The following is a 23,530-nucleotide window of genomic DNA, read 5'->3' on the forward strand; positions in this document are numbered from 1 at the left end:
AGAAGTAGGGGCAGAGTACACTCATTTAGTGGAACATGAGGAGTCCTGTGTGTGTAGAGAAATATTAAAGAAAATATCAGGGGATAATCCATCACAAATTCTCCATTAAAAATATTCATTATAGGTTTAATTAATCACAATGATGGATATCTTTAACATTAGGCAATAATTGGCAGTTTCATAGTGGTGAGACTATAGTCACTCAAAATACAACTTTTAAAGGTCATATTCACTTTTCTTTTCAACCTCATAAAATCTTGAATGACCACAAGTAGAGCTCAACAGAGAATAATCAGGCAAAAAATCAGGAATGTTCATCGTCGAAAGTTTGACTATGTCCTTCGTTGATACCCATACATTTAAATATGGTAGGTAGAAAAAAAATAGCACACAGATTTGTCAACCATATGCAATAGAATAGTTCAGTTCAGCAAGGGGAATTCAGAATTCTTTCTCTGCTGGCTGAGCCTGTGTGTTAGCCAACAACATCCGCTTAGTCTCAGGTGACAACAGTGCCAGTTGATTAGCTTTTGTTTATGCTTTGACTATTGATACACTTAAATTATATTCATATTATCATGCAAAACAAACACATAGAAAGTCCTGCTTTTGATCTAAATACAGGCACTTCTTTGTTGCAATGATATTTGAACTGTATATCAGAATAAAAAACTTATAGTAAGCCAGGCATAATTAAAACATATTTGATTAATGATAATTTTGGCTTGAAAACAAAATATCCTATCTCAACAGAAGTTTAAGTTGGTTTACAAAATGCAGACCTTACCTTTGAGATTGATATAACATGCCATGGACATCTCTGTAAACTTCTCAATCCTCCTTTGATCTTTTTGAAAGATTTAATCTTTGTTAGGTTAATGCATATTCTTTGTGTGCACTTCTTGAACTAGAATACATGTTATTTTTTTCTGACCATTCAAATTTTTCCCTCTTCCTGATTCTTGTAGACTCTTTTCTAACAATGCTCACGAAATGTAGAGAAAATGGTTTCTCTAGGATCCAAAATAACATATTACTTATAATTTAAATTAAATTACAGAAGAGTTCATTTCCTTGCAATATGCTGTATGTAACATGGCTTTTGCTGAAGAGCTCAGCAAATCATCTAGGGGTGCTAGGACTTTTCTTTCTTTCCTTTTCTTTTTGTTTGTTTGTTTGTTTTGCGACAGAGTCATGCTGTGTCACACTGGCTGGAGTGCAAAGGTGCCATCTCAGCTCACTGCAACCTCTGTCTTCTGGGTTCAAGTGATTCTTGTGCCTCAGTCTCCCGAATAGCTGGGACTACAGGTGTGCACCATCACACCAGGATAATTTTTGTACTTTTAGTAGATATGGGGTTTCAACATGTTGGCCAGGCTGGTCTCGAACTCAGATTTTTTTTTTTTATTTTCTGAAGACAAATGTTCTCTGATGGGCATGCTCCAGTCACCGCTTCACCATTTAAAGACTTCTAGATTAGAAATAAGTATGGGCACAACAGCTCTAAAGTGAAAACATACATAGTGGAGATCCCTGCCTTCTCTCCTCTCTTCCTTTCCTTTCTTTCTTTCTTTCTTTTTTTTTTTTCTACTTCCCATCCTTCTCAAACAGACGCCAGTCAGCAATATAGATATGCTTATGCTTGCTTGGTGTCCTTGATTATAAATAGTCCAAACATCAGGAAGCTAAAATCAAGGTGATTATGTAACTCCTAAAGATGGAAGTTGTCAAAATACATCACAACAAAACGAATTTTAAAAGGCTATTTTAAATACAAGATTCCATCTTCACTAAACTGCCCCTTAGATCACTAAGATAATTTAGCATGAAAAATCAACTTAGATAATCATACGTTAAAAAGCTGCCACCAGCAGCTTATTAGTTCTAAAGCTTTCCAAAAAACCTCAACCAACTTGACACTTTGATCTCACGTGTCAAAAAATTGGTCAAGGTTGATCAGTTAGCTTTTATCAGAAGAATTTGCTCCTGATGGATTGGCAGCTATAAATATATGGTATTTTTAGAACAGTGATACAATGAAAAATAATATCATAATTATGTATTTATAAAGTGTTGATTTTCTACAAACTAGAGGTTTAGCAATAGTTGCTAGAACAAATAATTACATTTCTAAAAGAAATAAAAAATGCATGGAGATAATATCAATCAAATGAGCTAATGAAAAATCATGACCCTATTATCTTAATGAATGCAGTATAGTGTTATAAATGCCCTTACACTTACATCTTCATCACGTAGGATGAATGACAAATAGAAAGACCAAAGAACTGATAAATTACTGTCTCCCTAACAGAGTCTGATATGTGAATCCCATGTCCCTTTCTCACTTATTACAGATGCCTTTCATTAGTGAGTTCATATATTCCAATAATCCATCCAAAAATATTCATAATTATGGGAAGACAATAACATTGCCATTTTCACAGTCATGTTATAGTATTTTTAGTGTACTGAGTACAGTAATTATTTATTAAAAGTAACACGAAAACAGGAATAAAATACTTATATGTACAAAGTAGCATGGTATGATTTCTACCTAACATTTAATAATACACATGCACATTGTCCCTGCATTAACATAGTGGTAAACAATAAATACTAACAGTAGGTAATATAAGAACACTGAGAAAAGTAGGAAAGTCTTCATGGATAAAAATTCTTGGCCCAGAAAACTTTAAACATTAAGGAAAGGTATGCCTGTCAGCGAGTCCACCTCCTGGGCTGTCAGATTCACTGCTCACAAATTCCCCTCCTAAAATCCCTTTTCCTAGGAACGCTCCTATAAATGGAGTAATGCAATTTTTAAATGTCAGAGGACTGGAGAGCGCCGGGGTTCTTTTTGATTCCGTCAAATTATTGCATGTCAGCTGGACATCACTTTACTGGGACAGACGACTGGTGTAGAGGCCAGCAGCAGGTATGGAAGTCGGGACTGATTCTGCAGGACTTTCTCCTTTTTCCACCCTTGGAGCATGGAAGCTGAAGATGAAGCCTGTGAGCAACAACAACAACAAAGTTCAGATTCCAAGAAAGCGAAGAAGAAATAGAGATGCTGGGGGAGTCCATCTCTTAGTAAGAAATGGTTGTCACTAGCTACATTTTTTCCACCTAGTAGAATCACTTGACTGTCTCTCAAGCACTTCAAACTTGACATATCTGAAAAGAAAAGCACTGTTTTCTTTCCCAAACCTGTTCCCCTCACTCCACTATCTCAATCTTCAGTATTTCCTCCATAATGCATTCAGACACCCAGGATGGGAGTGTGGATATTGTCTATAGTCCTTCTCTTCCTCATTCCCCACTGGCCACATCCAGTCAATCACCACTTCATGAAATTTTTAACCTCCAGACATTTTTCTCTATTCTATTCTGCCTCTTCATCTTCCTCCATACTGCGGCTCCCTAGCTTAAGCCTTTATCTTTTTCCAGCGGAATATTGCAATAGCCTCTGACTTCTCTGCTTCTGGTCTTGCTCTTCTTGAATGAGTCTTCCACCTTAAACACACACTGGTGTATATCAAGCATAAATCTCATATTCCTCTTCTGCTTGAAGTCCTTAACTGTACTCTATCACTAATGCGGTACAGTTCAAGATCTGTTGCTTGGGGTGACAATGTGAGTAACTAAGAAATTTATGGGCAACTTTAAAGCTTTGCTGCTGTCTACTCATCAGGAAGAAGGATGAATAGGCATCAGAAGAAAGAATGAAGGAATACCATTTGCCACTTCTTCACAGGAAAGATAGCCAAGCCTTTGGTTTAGTATTTTGCATTTTTCTCTGCAGTGTAGGAACAACTTTCAGTATTGGTCTATAAAAGAGCAAGAGATGGAGAATTCTGTGTCCCAAGTAGGAAACGGGCAGTGGCCCAACCTGTCAGGGATTAGATGGTGTTGTGTTGCTGATGGCAGTGCTGTTGGTTTGCTAGGGTCTGGGGAGAGCATGATATGGTGTGTGTGGTGGAGTGTGGGGAGTGGTACTAGTGGCGGAGACCTGTAACCAACTCTTTTCTGGTTTGGTTGGTGAAGGCAAGTCCTTTGATAGGGATGGCTGAACTGTTGCTTTACATGGGGGAATGTTGGACATTGGCTGCCATGGCCTGCAGGTAGCAGCTACAGGTATCCACGTCAAGTCTTAGGATAAGGAAATGATTGTAGAACAGGATATCTGTGACTTCCTCCCAGAGCATTTATGTCTGATAGGTGGTTGAGCACATGCCAGAGCATGGTGTAGCTTAAGTACCATGATTTGAAGAATGATTGCAGACAAGGCCTCTCTTTCAATTATTGAACTAGTTTTTTAGGCATATTTTATATCCAAGGTAAAGTGAGGGGTTCCTCAAAATGATAAATGACTTCTTTTTTTATTTTTATCTTCTTTTCTTTAAACTTTTATTTTAGGTTCATGGGTATATGTACAGGTTTGTTATATAGGTAAACTGCATGTCGTGGGGTTTTTTGTGCAGATTATTTTACCCATGTAATAAGCATAGTATTTTTTCGATCCTCACCCTCCTCCCACCCTCTACCCTCAAGAAGGCCCTGGTGTCTGTTGTTCCCTTATTTGTGGATAGACTTTTGATGTCATTAGTGAATGAAGAAAGTTTGTACTTCATTCTAGCCTCATGCAGTCCTTCATGATTTACCTTGGGAAACAAGGCTTCCTGTGATCTAGTACCCTCTACTACTTGAGCCTTATTTCCCAGTCAGAGGTCAACACTTCTCAAGCTGTTTATAGTGAAGAACAATGTTGGTTTCTAACAATATCTATTCAGCTACAAACAGACATTTTAAAAAATACAATAACATGAATGTTGCAGCAGTATCAGATTGCTATAATAATTTTTAAAGTTTTATGATTTCTTTCATATACCATTCAGTTTCACAATTCTTTTCCTGTTTGTACATGCTATTCCCTGTGCCTGGAAAATCGTTCCTCTCTTCACCTAGGCCACTATCTTTTTTTTTTTTCCTTCTCTTTCTCTACGTTTTAGCTCAAATACCATCTCTAAGAAATTTGCCATCAAACTTCACGGTATCATGTCTGTCTTCACATAACACTGTGTTGTCATTTACCATATTATACTACAATTGTTTTTCTTATCTGTGTTTCTTTCCACTTCTATAAGCTTCTTGAGAACTGCAACCATGCAAAGCCCTCTTTATATCTGGGCTAGTACTTGACAAGGAGTAAGATCTCCGTCACTTTTTGTTCCACTGAGCCATACTCCTCCATAGATGAGTTTTCAAGTGAAGTCAAGAGTTTGTAGCGTAGTTCAACTGGTAAACATCTGCATTTGTGCTAATAGGATAATGCTCATGATTGATACTCTTTCAATTATTTTTCTCAAAGATCAGCAACCTAAATAAGAACAAACTGTAGTTTCATCAGCATGCATTTCACATCGACAGTCTCTCTCAAAAAATAAATCTTGCTTCATTAATGATTCTTTACGTCCGTACCAATATCAGTCTTTGCTTTTAATGGCTATTTTATAATAAGATTTCATAATAGGTTTCTTTAACGCTACTGACAACAATTTATAAACAATCAGAATGATCATAGGAGAAAAGACCATGGTTTTATAGATGTGGAACACAGTGTAGAGCACTATTAAGAAATTCATTCAGGGTTATAGAACATGATCATAATATACAATTGGCCTTCCATATCTGTGGGTTCTATGTCCACAGACTCAACCAACTTGAATTAAAAATATTCAAAAACAGTAAAAATTAATAATACATTAATAAAAATAATATAAATAAAATATAGTATAACAACTATTTATATAGCATTTACTTTGTATTAGGTATTACAAATAATCTAGAGATAGTTTAAAGTACTACATGAGAGAATTTATATAGGTTATATGCAAACACTATGCAGTTTTATTTACATCAGGGACTTGAGCAATCACAGATTTTGGTATCTCCAGGCCTTTTGAAATCAATCTTCCACCTCTGTGAATACAGAACAGCAATTGTAAATCTCCTTTATTTATGATGTTTTCCTTTTAGCTTGTGTTATTTCATTTTAAAATGAAAGAAAAATAAATGAAAAACACGTTAAGCTCATCTGGAAGTTCACAAAGATACTCTTAGATTATCAGGGCACCATCTAGAAAATTACAGATGTACCAGGGAATTGTATCTTGGAGAAAAATGGAAATAGCTAACAATCCACATTGCTGAGGGTTTGTGGGAACGGACTTTCATCCAAGCTACTAGACTTTCTAACACCACAGTTCTTCACTGGTCTGAAACCCCCTTCACTCTTCAGCCTTCCAAAGTGTCTTGGAACAGAAGGAAGATGAGACCTACTGGTGAGGGAGCAACCAGGTAGCAGCAGATGCCTCCTTGACAACAGCGCAGAGTTGGTCATAGAACAGTTAAATGGCTATCTGTTCAATTCTAAAATTGTTATTTTTCCCTTTTAATTTTATATCTTAGGCATGCTTTCATGTTATTAAAAATTATTTTGAGAATTATTTTTACTCATTATATAATGTCACTGTGCAAAGTATAATTTATTTTATAATTTCCATATCATTAAACATTTAAGCTGCTTCTACACGTTTGCTGCCACCCTCTTGTATATGATTTCATGCTCCCACAAGGTAAAGCTTTGCAGAAGGCAAGGTTTATAGCTCATAAATGTTTCAAAATTCCTGTCTGCCCTGCCAAATCACATTAAACGTAATACTGTGAACAAAATAGATTATTAATATATGAAGCAACAAGCATTAAATATATCTAGAATATTGTTTTGGGATGGAAATTTTTAACATAGGTGATTATTTCTGTAATACTGTTTGCTGTTGCATGAGAGTTCAAGACGTTTTACTTCTTTCTCGAAATCTTCTAGGTTTGATGAATTCATTTCTATATATTCTGAATCTCCAAGTTGATATCTAATTTCAAGTTGACAACCTAGACAGTAGTTACTCTTTGGGTATTAAATTCAAAGTACAGTGATAGAAATATCTTAAAGAAAAAAGTGAGACAGACAATAGAATTGACAGATGTCAAGCTTGTTTCTTCCCATTACTTTCTGATCTTTACTCTTCAGAACATCATTATATAATTTCAAAATTACAAAGAGGAGTAACAAAAGTTATTTAGCTTTTCAAATCAAAAGCCTTGGAATCAGAGGCTCGGAATATTTTTTTAAAGTACAAAAATGGAAAGGAATGGGAGTTGAACAAAAATTACTTTTATTAAGCTAGTTTGAAAGTCAACACTGTTTCTTGCCTTCTATACACTTTTTCTTTCTTTCTCTCCCCCCCCTCCTCCAACTGCAGAAGACTTGCTTTCTCCAAGTTGATCAATTAGTTACTAATATTTGAACATTTTGGTAATTTAGAAAACAACCCTTTACTAGCCACTGGGTTGCAAAGCAACCATAGCAAGTATGGAAGGAAGCTTTCCATATATCAGCTAGGGCTGAACAACGTATCTCATCCCCAGCTTCTCAAACTTTGCACCTGGAAGTGTCCATTGCATAGGATGGACAAACTTCCAGATTCCTTTTTTCTCCTTTAAAACTTTTATTTTAGTTTCAAGGGGTACATCTGGAGGTTGGTTACATGGGTAATTGCATGCCATAGGGATTTGGCGTTCAGAAAATTTTGTCACCCAGGTAATTAGCATAATAGCCAATAGGTAGTTTCAAAGTACTCACTCTCATTCCACCCTCCCCCTTCAAGTAGGTCCTGGTGTCTATTGTTCCCTGCTTTGTGCCTGTGTGCATTCAGTGCTTGGCACCCACTTAGACATGAGAAGATACAGTATTTGGTTTTCTGTCTTCAGTAACTTCAATTAGAATAACGGACTCCAGGTTCATCCATGTTATTGCAAAGGAAACAATCCGGTTCTCTTATATGGCTGCATAGTATTCAATAGTGTATGCGTACCACATTTTCTTTAACTAGTCCACCATTGATGGGCATCTAGGTTGATGGGCATCTAGGTTCATTCCATGTCTTTCTTATATTAGACAGTTCTGTGATGAACATACATGTGCATGTGATTTGACAGTAAAACAATTTGTATTTCTTTGGTCTATATCTAGTAATGGGACTGCTGGGTTGAAATGTAGTTCTGTTTTAAGTTCTTTGAGAAATCTCCAGGCTGTTTCCACAGTGATTGAACTAATTTACATTCTCACCAGCAGGGTATAAGCATTCCCTTTTCTCTACAACCTGACCAGCATCTGTGACTTCTTAACTTTTTATGGTCGCCATTCTGACTGATATGAGATGGCATCTCATTATAGTTTTGATTTGCATTTCTCAAATGATTAGTGATGTTAGGCACTTTTGCATATGCTTGTTGGTCCTGTGTATGTCTTATTTTGAGAATGTGCATTCATGTCCTTTGCCCATTTTTTAATGGGGTTGTTTTTTACTCTTTCATTTGTTTAAATTCCATATAGATTCTGGATATTATATCTTCATCGGATGCATAGTTCATGAAAATTTTCTCCCATTTTCTAAGTCGTCTGTGTACTCTGTTGATAGTTTCTTAGGCTGTGCAGAAGCTCTTTAGTTTAGCTAGGCCTCGTTAGTTTTTGGTTTTGTTTCTATTGCTTTTGGAGTCTTCATCATGAAGACTGATGTCCAGAATGGTATTTCCTAGGTATTCTTCTAGAGATTTTACAGTTTTTGTTTTACATTCAAGTCTTTAATCCATCTTAGTTGATTTTTGTATATGATAAAAGGTAAGGATCCAGTTTTAATCTTCTGCATATGGCTAGCCAGTTTTCCCAGCACTATTCGTTGACTAGAAAGTCCTTTCCCCATTGCTTGTTATTGTCAGCTTTGTTGAAGATGAGATAGTTGTGTGTGGCATTATTTCAAAGTTCTCTAACTTGTTTCGTTGACCTATGTGTCTGTTTTTGTACCAGTATCATACTATACTGGTTACTGTAGCCTTGTAGTATCATTTGTCATACTGTGCTAGTTACTGTAGCCTTGTAGTGCCATTTGAAGTTGTATGTGTGTGGCATTATTTCAGGGTTTTCAAACTCGTTTCATTGATCTACCTGTCTGTTTTTGTACCAGTATCATACTGTATTAATTACTGTAGTCTTGTAGTATCATTTGAAGTTGGGTAGTGTAATGTCTCCAGCTTTGTTCTTTTTGCCTAGGATTGCTTTAGCTATTTGGGCTCTCTTTTGGATCCAAATGAATTTCAGAATAGGTTTTTTCTAATTCTGTGAAAATTCTCATTGGTAGTTCGATAGAAAATAACATTGATTGTGCAGATTGCTTTGAAGAGTATGGCCTTTTTAAACAATATTGATTCTTCCAATGGAATATATTTCCATTGGTTCATGTCATTTCTGATTTCTTTTGTCATGTTTTATACTTCTCATTATAGAGATCTTTTGCCTTCCTGGTTAATTGTATTCCTAGGTATTTTATTATTTTTGTGGCTCCTGTGAATCGGATTGCATTCTTGATTTGTCTCTCAACTTGGATGTTGTTGGTGTATAGAAATGCCACTGAATTTTGTACATCGATTTTGTATCCCAAAACTTTGCTGAAGTTGTTTATCAGAGCTAGGAGCCCTTGGGAAAAGACTATGGGGTTTTCTAGGTATAGAATCATATAATCTATGAAGACAGGTAGTTTGACTTCTTCTCTTCTTATTTGAATGCCTTTTATTTCTTCTCTTGCCTGACTGCTCTGGCTATGACTCCCAGTGCCATATGAATATGAGTGGTGAAATGGGCATCCATGTCTTGTTACAGTTTTCCTGGGAACACTTCCAGATGCTTCTTCCCATTCAGTCTGATGTTGGCTGTGGGTTTGTCATAGATGGATCTTATCATTTTGAGGTATGTTTCTTCAATGCCTAGATTGTTGAGGGGTTTTAACATGAAAAGCTGTTAAATTTTATCACAAACCTTTTCTGTCTGCATTTATTAAGATGAACATGGAATTTGTGTTTTGAGTTCTGTTTACATAATGAATTGCACTTATTGATTTGTATATGTTGACTCAACCTTGCATCTCAGGGATGAAGCTTTCTTGATCATGGTGGATTAGCTTTATGACATGCTTCTGGTGTTCACTTTACTAGTATTTTGTTGAGAACTTTTATCTATGTTCATCAGAGATATTGGCCTGAAGTTTGCTTTATTCATTGTGTTTCTGCAGGTTTCATGGTATCAGTGTGACATTAGCTACATAGAAAGAGTTAGGGAGGAGTTTATTCTCAATTTTTTGGAATTGTTTCAGTAGGATTGGTACCAGCTCTTCCTTATACACCTGGTAGAATTCAGCTGTGAATCTGTCTTGTCCAGGGCTTTTTCTGGTTGGTAGGTTTTTTTATTACTGAGTCCATTTTGGAATGCGTTATTGGTCTGTTCAGGTTTTCAGTTTATTACTGGTTCAATCTTGGGAGGTTGTGTTTTTCCAGGAACTTACCTATTTCTTTTATGTTTTCTGGTTTGGGTACATAGAAATGTTTGTAATAGTCTCTGGATTTTTTGTTTGTTTGTTTTTTGTATTTCTATGGGGTTAGTGGTAATATCCACTATCATTTCTGATAGCATTTATTTGGATCTTCTCTCTTTTCTTTTTAAGTCTAGCTAACAGTCTATCAGTCCTATTTATTCTTCCAAAAGGCAAACTTTTGGTTTTGTTGATCTTTTGCATAGTTTTTATCATCTCCATTTCACTCAATTCATCTCTGATTTTGGTTATTTTTCTTTTGCTAGCTGTGGGATTAGTTTGTTATTTGTTTAGTTCCTCTAGGTGTGATGTTAGATTGTCAATTTGAGATCTTTCTAATTGTTTGATATAGGCATTTAGTGCTATTAATTTTCATCTTAACACTGTTGTAGCTGTATCTAGAGATTTTGGTATGTTGTATCTTTGTTTTCACTAATTTTAAAGAATTTCATGATTTCTGCTTTAATTTCATTGTTTACACAAAAGTCATTCAGGAGCAGATTGTTTAATTTCCATTGAATTGCAGGGTTTTTAAAAATCGTCTTGGTATTGATTTCTATTCTTATTGTGCTGTGGTCTGAGAATGTGGTTGATATGATTTTGGCTTTTCTGAAATTATTGAGAATTAGTTTCTGACTGAACATGTAGTCAATTTTAGAGTATGTGTCATGCATGGATGAAAAGGATTTATATTCTGCTTTTGTTGAGTGGACTTTTCTGTAGATGCATGTTAGTTCTATTTTGTCAATTGTCAAATGTAGGTCCCAAACATCTTTGTTAGTAATCTGTCTTGATGATCTCTCCAATATCATCAGTGGAGTGTTGAAATCTACTATTATTGTGTGGTTACCTAAGTCTCTTTGTAAGACTAAAAGACTGTTTTGTAAATCTAGGTGCCCTAGTGTTGGGTGCATATATTTAGGATAGTTAAGTCTTTTTGTTGAGTTGAACCCTTTATCACTGCCTTTCTTTGTCCTTTTTGATCATTTTTGGTTTAAAGTCTCTTTTGTCTGAAATAAGAATAGAAACCCCTGCTCTTGTTTGTTTGTTTGTTTTCTATTTGCTTGATAAATCTTTCTCCAACACTTTACTCTGAGACTGTAGGTGTCCTTGAATGTGAGATGCGTCTCTGAAAGACAGCATACACTTGGGTCTTACTTCTTTATCCAATTTGCCACTTGATGCCTTTTAAATGGAGTGTTTAGCCCACTAACATTCAAGGTTAATATTAATATGTGTGGATTTTATCCTGTCATTCTATTGTTACCTGGTTTTATGTAGACATGATTGTGATTTTGCTTTATAGCAGCAATGTTGTATGTACTTTAGTGTGTTTTTGTAGTAGCCAGTAATGGTCCTTTCTTTCCATATTCAGAACTCCTTATGAACCTCTTGAAAACTAGGTCTGGTGGTAATGAATTCCCTTAGTATTTGCTTGTCTGAAAAGGATTTTATTTCTGCTTTGTTTATGTGGTCTAGTTTGGCTGAATATGAAATTCTTTGTTGGAATTTCTTCTCTTTAAGGATGCTGAATATAGGCCCCCAGTCTCTTCTAGCTTATAGAGTTTTGTCTGAAAGGTCCAGTGTTAGCCATTGATGGGGTTCCCTCTGCAGGTGACCTGCCCATTCTCCCTAGCTACCTTTAATATTTTTCTTTTCACATTGACCTTGGAACATCTGATGACTATGTGTCTTGGGGATGGTTGTCTTATATAGTATCTTGCAGGGGTTCTCTGAATTTCCTGAATTTGAATATCAACCTCTCTAGCTAAGTTGGGGACATTTTCATGGACAATATCCTCAAATATGTTTTCCAAACTGCTTGCTTTCTCTCCTTGTCTTTCAGGGATGCCAGTGAGTCATAAGTTTTGCCTCTTTACATAATCTCATGTTTCCTGGAGATTTGTTCATTTTTGAAAATTCTGTTTTCTTTATTTTTATCTGACTATGTTAATGTGAAGAACTAGTCTTTGAGTTCTGAGATTCTTTCGTTGACTTGATCTATTCTGCTGTTAATACTTCTGATGTGTTAAGAAATTCTTGTGGTGAGTTTTTCAGCTCTATCAGATTAATTTTTTTCTTTCTTAAAATGGCTATTTGATCTTTCATCCCTTGTATGGTTTTGTTGAATTCCTTAGATTCCTTGGAATGGGTTTCAGTCTTCTGATTCTCAATGATCTTCATTGCCATCCAGATTCTGAATTCTATTTCTGTAATTTCATCCATCTTTTTTCTAGTTAAGAATCATTGCAGAGCAACCAGTTCAGTCATTTGGAGGTAAGGAGGCAATCTGGCTTTTAGAATTTCAGGAGTTCTTGAGCTGGTTCTTTCTCACCTATGTGGGGTGATGTTTCTTTAATTGTAGCATAATTTGAGTATAGTGGGTTTCATTCCTATATGTTTTCAGAGGGCTGAGGCTTTGTGCAGGGTCTTCATTTGCAGTTGATTTCTTGTCCTTGGTTTTGCAGAGGACTATATTACCAAAGTATTTTGGTGTTGAAGTTTGGTTTGCAATTCAACAGATAGTGCTTAAACATAATGGCTGGTAGATAGACTCTTAACCAGCCATGCAGCCCCTCTGTGTTTCCTCACATTTGTAGCCATGCTCCCCCTCAGTGCTCTGAGAGTGTGTGATCCTCTCCCACTCAAGTGCTGGTCGTAGATCTCAGCTTAGCACTCCCAGACTGTGCACTGCAGGCCTGAGACAAGCTTGGGATTTTTTCTCTCCCCCAAGCTTGGTCACAGCAGGGGCAGAGACCTTGGCTTGCCACTCAGAGCCACTGCCTATTAGACTAATCAGCTGGGAAAAGGTGATTGTATTGCAGGCCCAAGCTGGGGGCTCATGACTGGTGAAGAGCAGGAGGGCAGGGAGAGGCAGGCTTGCCTCTTTTCCAGAGGGCACTGCAGCATGCTGAGAGTGCACAAATTCCAAGATTCCTAATCCATCCCTAATTACTGGCTAGAGGGGGATAAAATCCTGATACTGACACATGTGTTTGGATGGCACTCCTCTGTCTTTGTCTTCTGCTCCTGGGCAGACAAGCACAGCAGGTACCATTTATTCTACAAGAAATTTCTGAGTGTCTGTAACAGCACAGGGTTGGTAGTTAGGCAGTAGACCTAGGCCATGAATACAATATTTCTCATCATGGACACTTTACCTAGAGTGACTACCATTGTGATCAGGCCAATTCTGGAGATGTATTTATTTTATTTTATTTCTTATTGTTAGTTGCCGAAGGGTCGATTCTTCTACAAGTTTTATAAAACCTCAAAAACTAAGTGACAACACTTAATTGATACTTCTTGTAACAATTAAGTTAAAGTCAGAAGAGCATTTCCTTACTCAGTTCTGGGAAAGTAAAAGGCAATCCCATACCAACTGGGAGAGTTAATTCCAAGGCAGGTTTAACATTGACCTGGGCTCTTTACTAAAATAAGAAATGTACCTGCCTTGAGCTTACTCCTGGTCATGACATGGAATATACTTTTGAGAAATTTCCATTTTTTATTGATTCACAATTATTGTAGTAAGATTGATCATTTGTATCTGATTTTGTCACGCTATCTGGAGGGCTCTGTCCCTTGGCTGGTTACACAGCAAGACTATGTCTACATGACCAGCTGAGTAAAAGGAAACCTGGCTGAAACTGAATTTTAGGTCATCTTTTTGAAGGTGTTTTTTCCACACATCCATGGTTTCTAGACCCAGAGAGAAGAGAGAAAATGTATTCTGGTATGGTCCTTATAGAGAGAGGGCAGTTGGACCCTTCATCTAGCTTCTCTGAACCCATTTCCCTGAACCAGACTGTGGCCGTGATAAACACCTTTACTGTAACGCAGTTTCTATGCTTTATCATTTTCTTGCAATAAACTGCAAATTTGCAAGCACTGTCACTTGGATCCTGCCAGTCTTTGTTAGCAACAGAAGTCTGTCTAAGCGCCACAGTTAGTGTGTGCTTACTGATCTAGGTAGGCAGACTGGATTTACAAGGAAACATTAACAACAGGCAGAAAGAACAAATTGTATCATTCCTTAGATAGGCAAGAGAATTGGACAAATCGTCTACAACCACCAGGTCATGCATTTTTTGGCAATTTTTGTTAGAGTTTGTTTTTAGACAAATAAATAATGAATGATAATTGCACTGACACAAACCATTAACTTTTCAGCTTTTGAAATTCTTTAAAAACAATCTAAACTGCACCAGGCTAACAAAACAGATATTAATGATTGTCTCCGTGAATGAAATAGGGAAACTTACATAATTATTGCCTAGGTGTGGGGAGAATTCCTCAAGCTGTCAGTTCTTGGTTTTTCCTTGTGCAGAGTGCTCACCTGAGAACAGAAGATATGTTTTGATCCATAAGCTCAGAGACTGAGTAAGAATGAAAACAAAGTTTCCTAGCTTTTTTCTCTTTTTCAAGGAAAGTTCAATTTTCCTGCAAGAATGTCATTAGAGCCACCGTTTGCCTCTTGGTATTGTGTAGAAATTAGTCACCAAAATATATGAGCTTTGACAAACCATCATCTGTTTTCACTCCAAAGTAGCAATATGAAGTCCTGGGTGGGATAGGTCAGGGGGCAGTGGGTGTGGGAGATGTGAGTTGGGAGATAATAACATCAAAGAAACCCTGGGGAATGAGTATTGATGTTTCCTTGTTACATGACCTGGCGCTGCCTAAGCAAGCCCATATCATGTATTTAAAGTGCCATTTTATCAGGAAGACATTCTAGGGTCCTTCTGTTTAAATAATTCAGTGAGGGTTTTGTGAAAATGAATTTATAGGCCAAATGAACACTTGGGTGATATACAGAGCAGCGCAGGTGCCATTACTCAAAATCCCAGTGCTATTCCACCATCCGATATACACAGAAATATTAACCTAGGATGATGGCAAGTTGAGAGGCTCCAAGTATTTTTTCCATGATAGTGGATTCATTACCAACATATTTTGCATTACTTCTGTCTTTTAGGTAGAACTGAGTATCAACGTCAGTCACACAATATAAAAGCAATATAGGTCAAAATCTCCAGCTTTTAGAATAAATTTCATCATTTTGCTCCAGCTTTTATTTGCCAGTTGTTAGGAAATCTGTCCTCTGGGGACTCTGAGGATGTCACCTGTTACTTGTATCAACATGGCAATAACAAATAGTGCCAGAGACCTCTGAGGAGAACAAACTCAAGAATCCTCTTCAAGAGCTCCTTTGGTTCTATGCTCTGAGAAATGTTGGGCATAGTGCTGCAGCACTCCCAGACCCTGCTCCAAGGCAATCTTTTGCTAACTATTGTTCATTTTGCAAACGACGCAGCACCTGTTTGGAACCCATGGCTATGAAGTACTGGAATGAGAAGTAAACAAAATAAATATTGATTCATCCTCTAGCGTCTGCCAGAAGTCAAGCAAAGCAAGTCATTGAAAATCTTTACAATTCTTAATATTCTTCCTCAAGGTCTGTCTAATCGACAGACTAGAAATTTTGAGAAAAATTTAATAACAATATGATATCAGTAACAAGAATAATGATATTTATAGTAAAATCAAACAACCCACATACATATCTAGTGAAAATAAAAACATCCAGAGGGAAATATATCAAATGCCGATAGTGGTTGTATGAAGATTGTTTCATGGGTAGTTTTAAATTCTCTTTTATTCTCTGTTTTTTCTATTTTTCATTATTCATAATCTGGTCAAATATTAAAATGGTAGTTTCAGCCATGAAAAAATATTATAAGGCAGTAAAGTATGTTAATTTGCCAAATTAACAACATCTTAAGATGAGGGAAAAACCATTTGCACTTGAAACAGTCAAGGAAAATTTGGTGTAAATGCAGAGAATGAGACAAATATTGAAGGGCTGAGGACAGAAGAGGATTCTACATACGGCTTTATAAATCTGTGAATGTTTTGTTCATTTTTACTCTGTGGTTCATTTTTTGTTTTCAATGAACTTTTATTTGTAAAAATAAGCAAAAAATGATGACTATGCACTTAATGAATAATTGCCATAGCATACTAATTAATTAGTTTGCTAATGACATATTAATCATATATAATTACCATTAGATGGGGAAGTGCACATGACAAAGAAGAACAAGAGACTCCTCCTTCAAGAAAGCTGGGTTCAGAAAGACAGAGACAGTCAGGGGACAGGGAAGGGAATAAATGAAGTCTGAGAAATATGCATTGTTATTGCATATCAAGTGTTGTCAAAACTGAGCTAGAGAAGGCAGGCACATCATGGAAGGTGTTGCAGACATGCTAAGGTGTTTGAACTCAATCTTAGGTTATTACCTATCAGAGTCTTCTAAGCAGAGGAGTATTCTAATAAATTCAGATCTGATTTTTCTTACTCTAAATGGTTCAAAGTCAACTGATGCTTTGAAGCTAAGTTTAGTGATACAATGTTTTTCTTCTTCCATAGAGTCATATATATTTCTAATTCCAAATTTTTTCTTTATAATTTGTATAACCTGACATATTAAAAGTGAGATAATGTGTATTAGATTTCTGAGATGATATAAGAATCACATTTAAAACACATGTCACACATACATTTTTTAGTCAATCATGGTGACCTTTAACCTGACGAGATCCCTTACTAAAGCTGAGGAGTAGCTCATATGTTCTTATAAAGGACTCCTTGATCTGCAATATTTGATACTCTTTTTTTTTCCTGAAAGCATCTTCTTGTTAGACCCTAGTAAACTTTCTCTTTTACATTTAAGAGAGTTATAAATTTAAACATGCATGAGTTACAACTTCAGCAGAAGACCTTCTTCAACAAAGAATATATTTAAAGGAAGCAGGAAGAATGGATGGATGAACATCAACCACATTACTTACTCCATAACCTAATTGGAAAAGAGAGATTTGGAGTGAAAAAACTCTCTTCCCAGGAGAAAATGACCAGAACTTTAACTGTGGCTCATTCAGGCTTCTAGAAAACCAGAAGATTTGACATCCACTGGCATTTTTCCTAAAGGTGGGTTGCTGCAGAGGGCTGTTTCCTTGGAAACATTGTTTATTGGTCTGTACCATGGTAAAAAGTCCAGGGTTTCTACACTGAATTAATGACAGATTCAGATAATTTTTATGACCACTGAAGCTCAAATTTCATTGTGTTACCCTTCTATGCTCATTAATTAACATTATATTTCTTAGGTCTTGAAACCAAGAAAGTAAATTGTAACAGTCATCAATTCTGAATAGTTGGTAGTCAGATATTTGTTCTATCAATGTTTTTCTGTATTTTAAAAATTTCTAAAAATTTTTATGTAGGCAGCAGTAGAAAAATTGAGCTAAGTTTGTGAACTTATATCAAACCTAGTCATTTAAGTTTTTTTTTTTTGACTTATTTTTTAGGAAAGACATCAGTATTAGGTAAGAGAAGTTACTTAAGTAAAAATAATTTTAGTAATGTAACTTCTCGAGTGTAGTGAGCATAGTATTATAAAGAAAATATATTTGAATACATTTTGAAATGCAGTGGGAAGAAATTTGTTTGCTAGTGTTTGGGGAGACACCAAGTTCTGTTAATGATAGACTTTAATAAAAATTGTGGTAGTACAAGGAGCATTTGGATAGCATTGTATTTTAGATAATAAATTCTGGACTACTGAAGTCTACTCTGAATCACCAATTTCAGTGTTGCCCTATCACCAAATATTTTCCATGGTAGTTATCTGGGTTGCCCTTTGAGAGATTATTTTGCTAAAAGCAATATAATTTCTAAATTGAAGTTGGCAGAAATAAAAGTATTCAAGACTATATGTTACTATTTCCATGATAAAATCTCCCTTTTAGACCTGTGACCTGACTTTGTTTGAAGAAAAGGAAATTAGGTGGGCTAAGGGTCGATTTAACTAGTCTGCCACCGTCTATTTCACTTACTGCTATAGTCACCGCGAGAGTGGGAGAAAGCCTACATAGAATTTTCCCCAGGCATTAAAGAAGAGTCTGCTGTTACATTTGCAACCAAGAAACACAAGATTCTCTGAGGTTTTCCCCCTGCTGGAAGTCATGATTCTAGTGTCAGTTGTCCCATTTCTTTGGTGGAAATGGGTGGTAGAAAACTGCAGGTAGTCCCGATCCCAGCGCCGTCCTCAAAAGGAGAGCCGGGAGCTTCTACACAGAACATTTCCAGGTATGTTTAGCACCCTAACTCACCGCTTGGAGAGCCAACATGACTGCAGAGTGTTTGGAATATGTGTGATGCCTGTTTGCAAGCCACAGGCAGATTCTGAGGACTTTTCTTGATAAATCGTGTAGTCATGCTTAGGGTCTCTCATGTGCTTACTCAGGACTGGTTCACTTTTAGCCTGCTTGACCACTTTTTTATTTTTGCCCTTTTCCCTGACCTGGTAGAATAGGCCTGGCTACTGAGTAAAGGCTGGTGAATAGCCAGGAGGAAACTGTGAGTAGCTTCTAACCACTTTATGAGTAAATTCTGCTCCTTTGCACCCTTCAGATGGTTCCTCCTGAGACAAAGGATAGTACGGGAATAAAGCAAATGTGTGTATTAAAGAGTGGAAGAGATGCAAGGAAAAAGGAGCTCTCTCCTGAAAGAAGATGGCTCATGTGAGGGGTTTTAGCATTCCTGCGCAGGCTTCAGCTGTCCTTGCTCTTCAGCTCTTCTGTTTGCCTGTTGCCGTTTGTTCTACATTGAATTTATACATGAAATTGAAACCACTTTCAGCCTGTAATATCTTGCTCTTGATTTGGGACAATATTTATAGCTTCTGTTTTACGAAATTATTTTGAGCCACCAGCAATATTTATAATATAGCTTATCCCCAATATTCAATTGGAGAATTGGATATTGTAAATGTATTAATGTAACGTGATATTTAAATTAGACCCACAAGTTATTTATTTATTTATTTATTTATTTATTTTTATGAAGTCTCGCTCCTCTGTCACCCAGGCTGGAGTGCGTGGCAGGATCTTGGCTCTCTGCAGCTTCTGCCTCCCGGGTGCCAGCATTTCTCCTGCCTCAGTCCCCCAGGTAGCTGGGATTACAGGCATGCACCACCATACCCAGATAATTTTTGTATTTTTTAGTAGTGACAGAGTTTCACCATGTTGGCCAGGCTGGTCTCCAACTCCTGACCTCAGGTGATCTGCCCGCCTCAGCCTCCCAAAGTGCTGGGATTACAGGCATGAGCCACAGCTCCCAGCTAGATTATTTTATAAAACTAATAATTGCTTTTAATTGATCTGTTTTGTGATATCAATGGTTTAAATGTCTGATCTACTCAAAACAAAGAAAAATCTATGATTTTAATTTTGAAAAGTTATCCAGCATCACATTTTTTCATTGTTCTTGACACAAATCATACCTATATTTTGAAAGACTTTTACAATTTCAATCAAATGAATATACCTAAGAAACTGGAAACATTCACATTACATCAATAGAATATTATATTTTACCTTTTTGGAGAGGCATGATTAAATTTATATAAATGATATAAAACCTGGTTTACATTTTAACTGATGACCAGTTTTTTTGTCCTCTTGACCACATGTGACTCTACATAGCCAGTACCAAAATGAAACAAAACAACAGCAATAATTTAAAAACTTGTTAACAAATTTTGTGATCTTTCTGCCCTTCCTGCAGAATAGGAAATGCCTCCAGCCATCTACACATCCACACATATATAGAAAGCAACCTCTAAAGGCCACATAGTCCAATAATCTTATCAAAATGGTAAGATTTTTCTTTCCTTCATGGAAGAATTTTACATTTATTGACAGTAATTGGCTATTTCTAAAGAAGTTAGGCTTTTTGTTTATGTTTCACATGAACAAAATCCAAGGTTATAGTTAGATTCTAAAATAAATAATTTTCATCTAATCAATTGTCTGGAAACTTACCAGACTCATGAGAAATTGTCTTAACAGTAAGAAGCTTCACGCTCTCTTTATCAGACTGAGGTCTATTTGAAACAGAAAACATTAAATTAGCACCACAGTAATCAGCATTGAATGTTTGTGAAAGTACTGTGACACAAACAGAATGATGAAGATACATATGCATATATATGTATGTGTGTGTGTATATATACATATGTATATACATATGTATACACACACACATACATATATCTTTCCATGGCAAGAACTTTGTCTTTTCACGTACAAATACACATATACTTTTTAGCAATTTTTACTTTTTCTGCAATCAAGCCAGTAAATCCCTGCCACTCTCTTATAGTGGTGATTGTCAGATAAATTAAAAATTAGTATGAGTTGTGTGAAACACTTGGCACAAGGTCCATATTGCACATGTCTCCAATTCTGAATTATGGAGAGGAAGACATATAAATGTTTACAAACCTTTTGGGCTTATGCTGAATTCTGGAGATAATCCTTTTCATGAAGTCCTGAGATACTGTAGTACGGTATCTGAACTGTCTATTTTAATCAAGAGTTCTCACCTATCCGAAAGAGTTTCAAACTCTAATTATTTCCTTTGGACATCTCAGGAGTCTCTAAGTCATATGAATAGTAATGTAGCATTATTTCTAAAGTTTACAACCTTATGAAATATAAAAACACTTGTATGAAGGTAGACCGCAAACTCATGTCAACAAGGAAAACAAGGTTTGTTTTGACATGAAAAACAGTTCATCACGTCTCTTTGCAGCACCTTGGTTGTTACAGTTGCTTGGATTGGTAAAATCTGCTTTATTTTAATCAAGTCAAAGTAGAATAGCCATCTACCTTAAAGGCACTGAGAACTGGCTCAAGGTAGAAGCACAATTTTCTCTGTGATAAACATTAAAAATTGTCACTGGGAAAACTATCTAAAAACTCTAGGGATTTTTTCTATGATATTTTGCCTCATAATTATGTTCCTTCTTCTACTTTTTCCATTTCATCTTTTTATTTCCCATTTTACCACTCCAAGATTAAACATGATCTTATATTTGGAATTTCTCTGTTAAATGGAGAGAGTTCTGACAAATAGTCAAAGCCAATATGTAGTGCTTCTACACTTTAGAAAATAATCCAAAAACGTATAAGTAGAGTTAACAATAATTTTCACATGTAAATGGTAGGATCTAAACAAAAGATGATATGGGCTTACTTACTGATCATTTCCATTTTCTGGTGTGCCTAGAAGAAGAGGGAGTTGTCATTAGAGTTGCAAAGAAGTTGGCTACCAAAAATCTGAGCCCCTGTAACTCCCTTACCTGCCACCCACTCTTTTCTATACAGAGATGTTTCTAAGCCATTTTAAAATATTTTAATTTTCCCCTTGCCAAGCCATTTCCTCTGGTATGGTTAATATTTATCCTGGCATTCATGGGATAGGCCTAATTAGGTCAACCCCACTACATTTAGTTCTGGACTAATCTTGATCTTGTAGTTTCATATCACTATGTGAAATTACTGTTCATTATTGCATATCCCATGGACAACAGAAAATGTCTGTTTATTTCAGTATCTCTGAAAAAAATCTATTAAAAGTATTGAAGATTTTATGCCAGAGAATTGAAGTTTTGACTTTCCTTTATACATTGTTCTTTTCTGGGACACAAATCACTGTTTGTGGTGAGCTACAATGTAGATACTATATCTAATTGTATCTTAAACCCACTGATTCAGCCTCTCAAAAGAGCCCTGCAAAATATCACAGAGGCTACTAGCTGCAACTAATCTTTTGTACTCTTTGCCAGGCTGCTTCACAACTGTCTGGTAGAAAACACCTGGGGTTTAGAGTGAGAACTCAGAATGATTCATTCTGCATAAGGACGTGGCCTCTCTGGAGTGAATGTTAGTGATCAAATCTTGCATTAATCTATGGCCAATCAGGCCAACTGTTTAATGTGATTGCATAAGGTTTCCCTTGTTGTCCTCCTTTGCTCTGGTTTTATTCCATTGCTACTCAGCTTCTGTTTCTTAGATTTCCTTTCATATTTAATCTAAATGTTGTCATTGAATATGCCCTTTGAATGTAATTCTCCTGGCCTTGACTATCCTTATTTATAAAGACCCTAACTTCCACTAATATTTTGGCTGCTTCTATTTCTGTCATCTTGGTTAAGATATCCAATCATAACTCTTAATCCCTAGGATTTAACCCATGGCACCATATGCTGCTGACCAATTAGACTTAACCTCATCTTTGCTCCATCAGTAAGGATTTAACAGCATTTTTTTTTTATTCCTATGTGTCAAATACAGTATTAACTGTGATGCTAATAGCCCTGTTTTAAAATGAGTTGATTTTTTTAATTTATAATTTTTGTGGGTACATAGTAGGTGCAGATATTCATGGCGTATAAGAGAGATTTTGATATAGGCATGCAATGCATAAGAATCACATCATGGCAGTGGCGTATTCATCCCCTCAAGTATCCTTTGCGTTACAAACAGTCCAATTATATTCATTGAGTTATTTCAAAGTGTACCATTACGTTTATTATTGACTATAGTTGCTCTGTTGTGCTGTCAAATACTAGGTTTTATCCATACTTCATATATTTTTGTACCCATTAACTATCTCCACTTCCCCTCCACTACCCTTCCCAGCTTCTGGTAGCCATTATTCTACTCTCTCACTCCATGCGTTCAATTGTTTTGATTTTTTAGCTTCCAGAAATAAAAACATGGCAAGTTTGTCTTTCTGTGCCTGACTTATTTCACTTAACATGATTACTTCCAGTTCCATCCATGCTGTTGCAAATGACAGGATCTCATTCTTTTTCATGACTGAATGGACATTATTGCGTATAAGCACCACATTTTCATTATCTCTTCATCTGTTGATGGACACTTAGGTTGCTTCCCAATCTTGGCTATTGTGAACAGTGCTGCAACAAATGTGGGAATGCAGGTATTTCTTTGATATACTGATTTCCTGTGTTAGGCATATATACCCAGCAGTGGGATTGCCGGATAATATAGTAGCTATATTTTTAGTTTTTTTGAGGAACCTCCAAGCTGTTCTCCATGGTGGTTGTACTAATTTACATTTCCACCCACAGTGTACGAGGTTTCCCTTTTCTCCGCATTCTCTCCAGCAA

At 36.3% G+C, this 23,530-nt stretch overlaps 1 protein-coding gene across 2 annotated transcripts in view; it reads right to left on the bottom strand.

The window, feature by feature from the left end:
• Positions 1-2,455: 2,455 nt before the first annotated feature.
• EMCN (endomucin) overlaps positions 2,456-23,530 on the bottom strand; it is a 118,777-nt gene continuing 97,702 nt past the window's right edge. For both annotated transcript variants that reach the window (XM_005555542.5, XM_005555540.5), the window contains 4 exons: positions 21,593-21,617; positions 20,373-20,434; positions 14,747-14,820; positions 2,456-3,013 (listed from right to left, as the gene is read on the bottom strand). In XM_005555542.5, the coding sequence (XP_005555599.2) occupies positions 14,786-14,820; positions 20,373-20,434; positions 21,593-21,617 (122 nt within the window). In that variant the 3' untranslated portion in view covers positions 2,456-3,013; positions 14,747-14,785. The remainder of the gene's footprint in view (positions 3,014-14,746; positions 14,821-20,372; positions 20,435-21,592; positions 21,618-23,530) is intronic.

This window comes from Macaca fascicularis, chromosome 5 (genome assembly GCF_037993035.2).
Source record: "Macaca fascicularis isolate 582-1 chromosome 5, T2T-MFA8v1.1".
NCBI classification, from domain to species: Eukaryota; Metazoa; Chordata; class Mammalia; order Primates; family Cercopithecidae; genus Macaca; species Macaca fascicularis.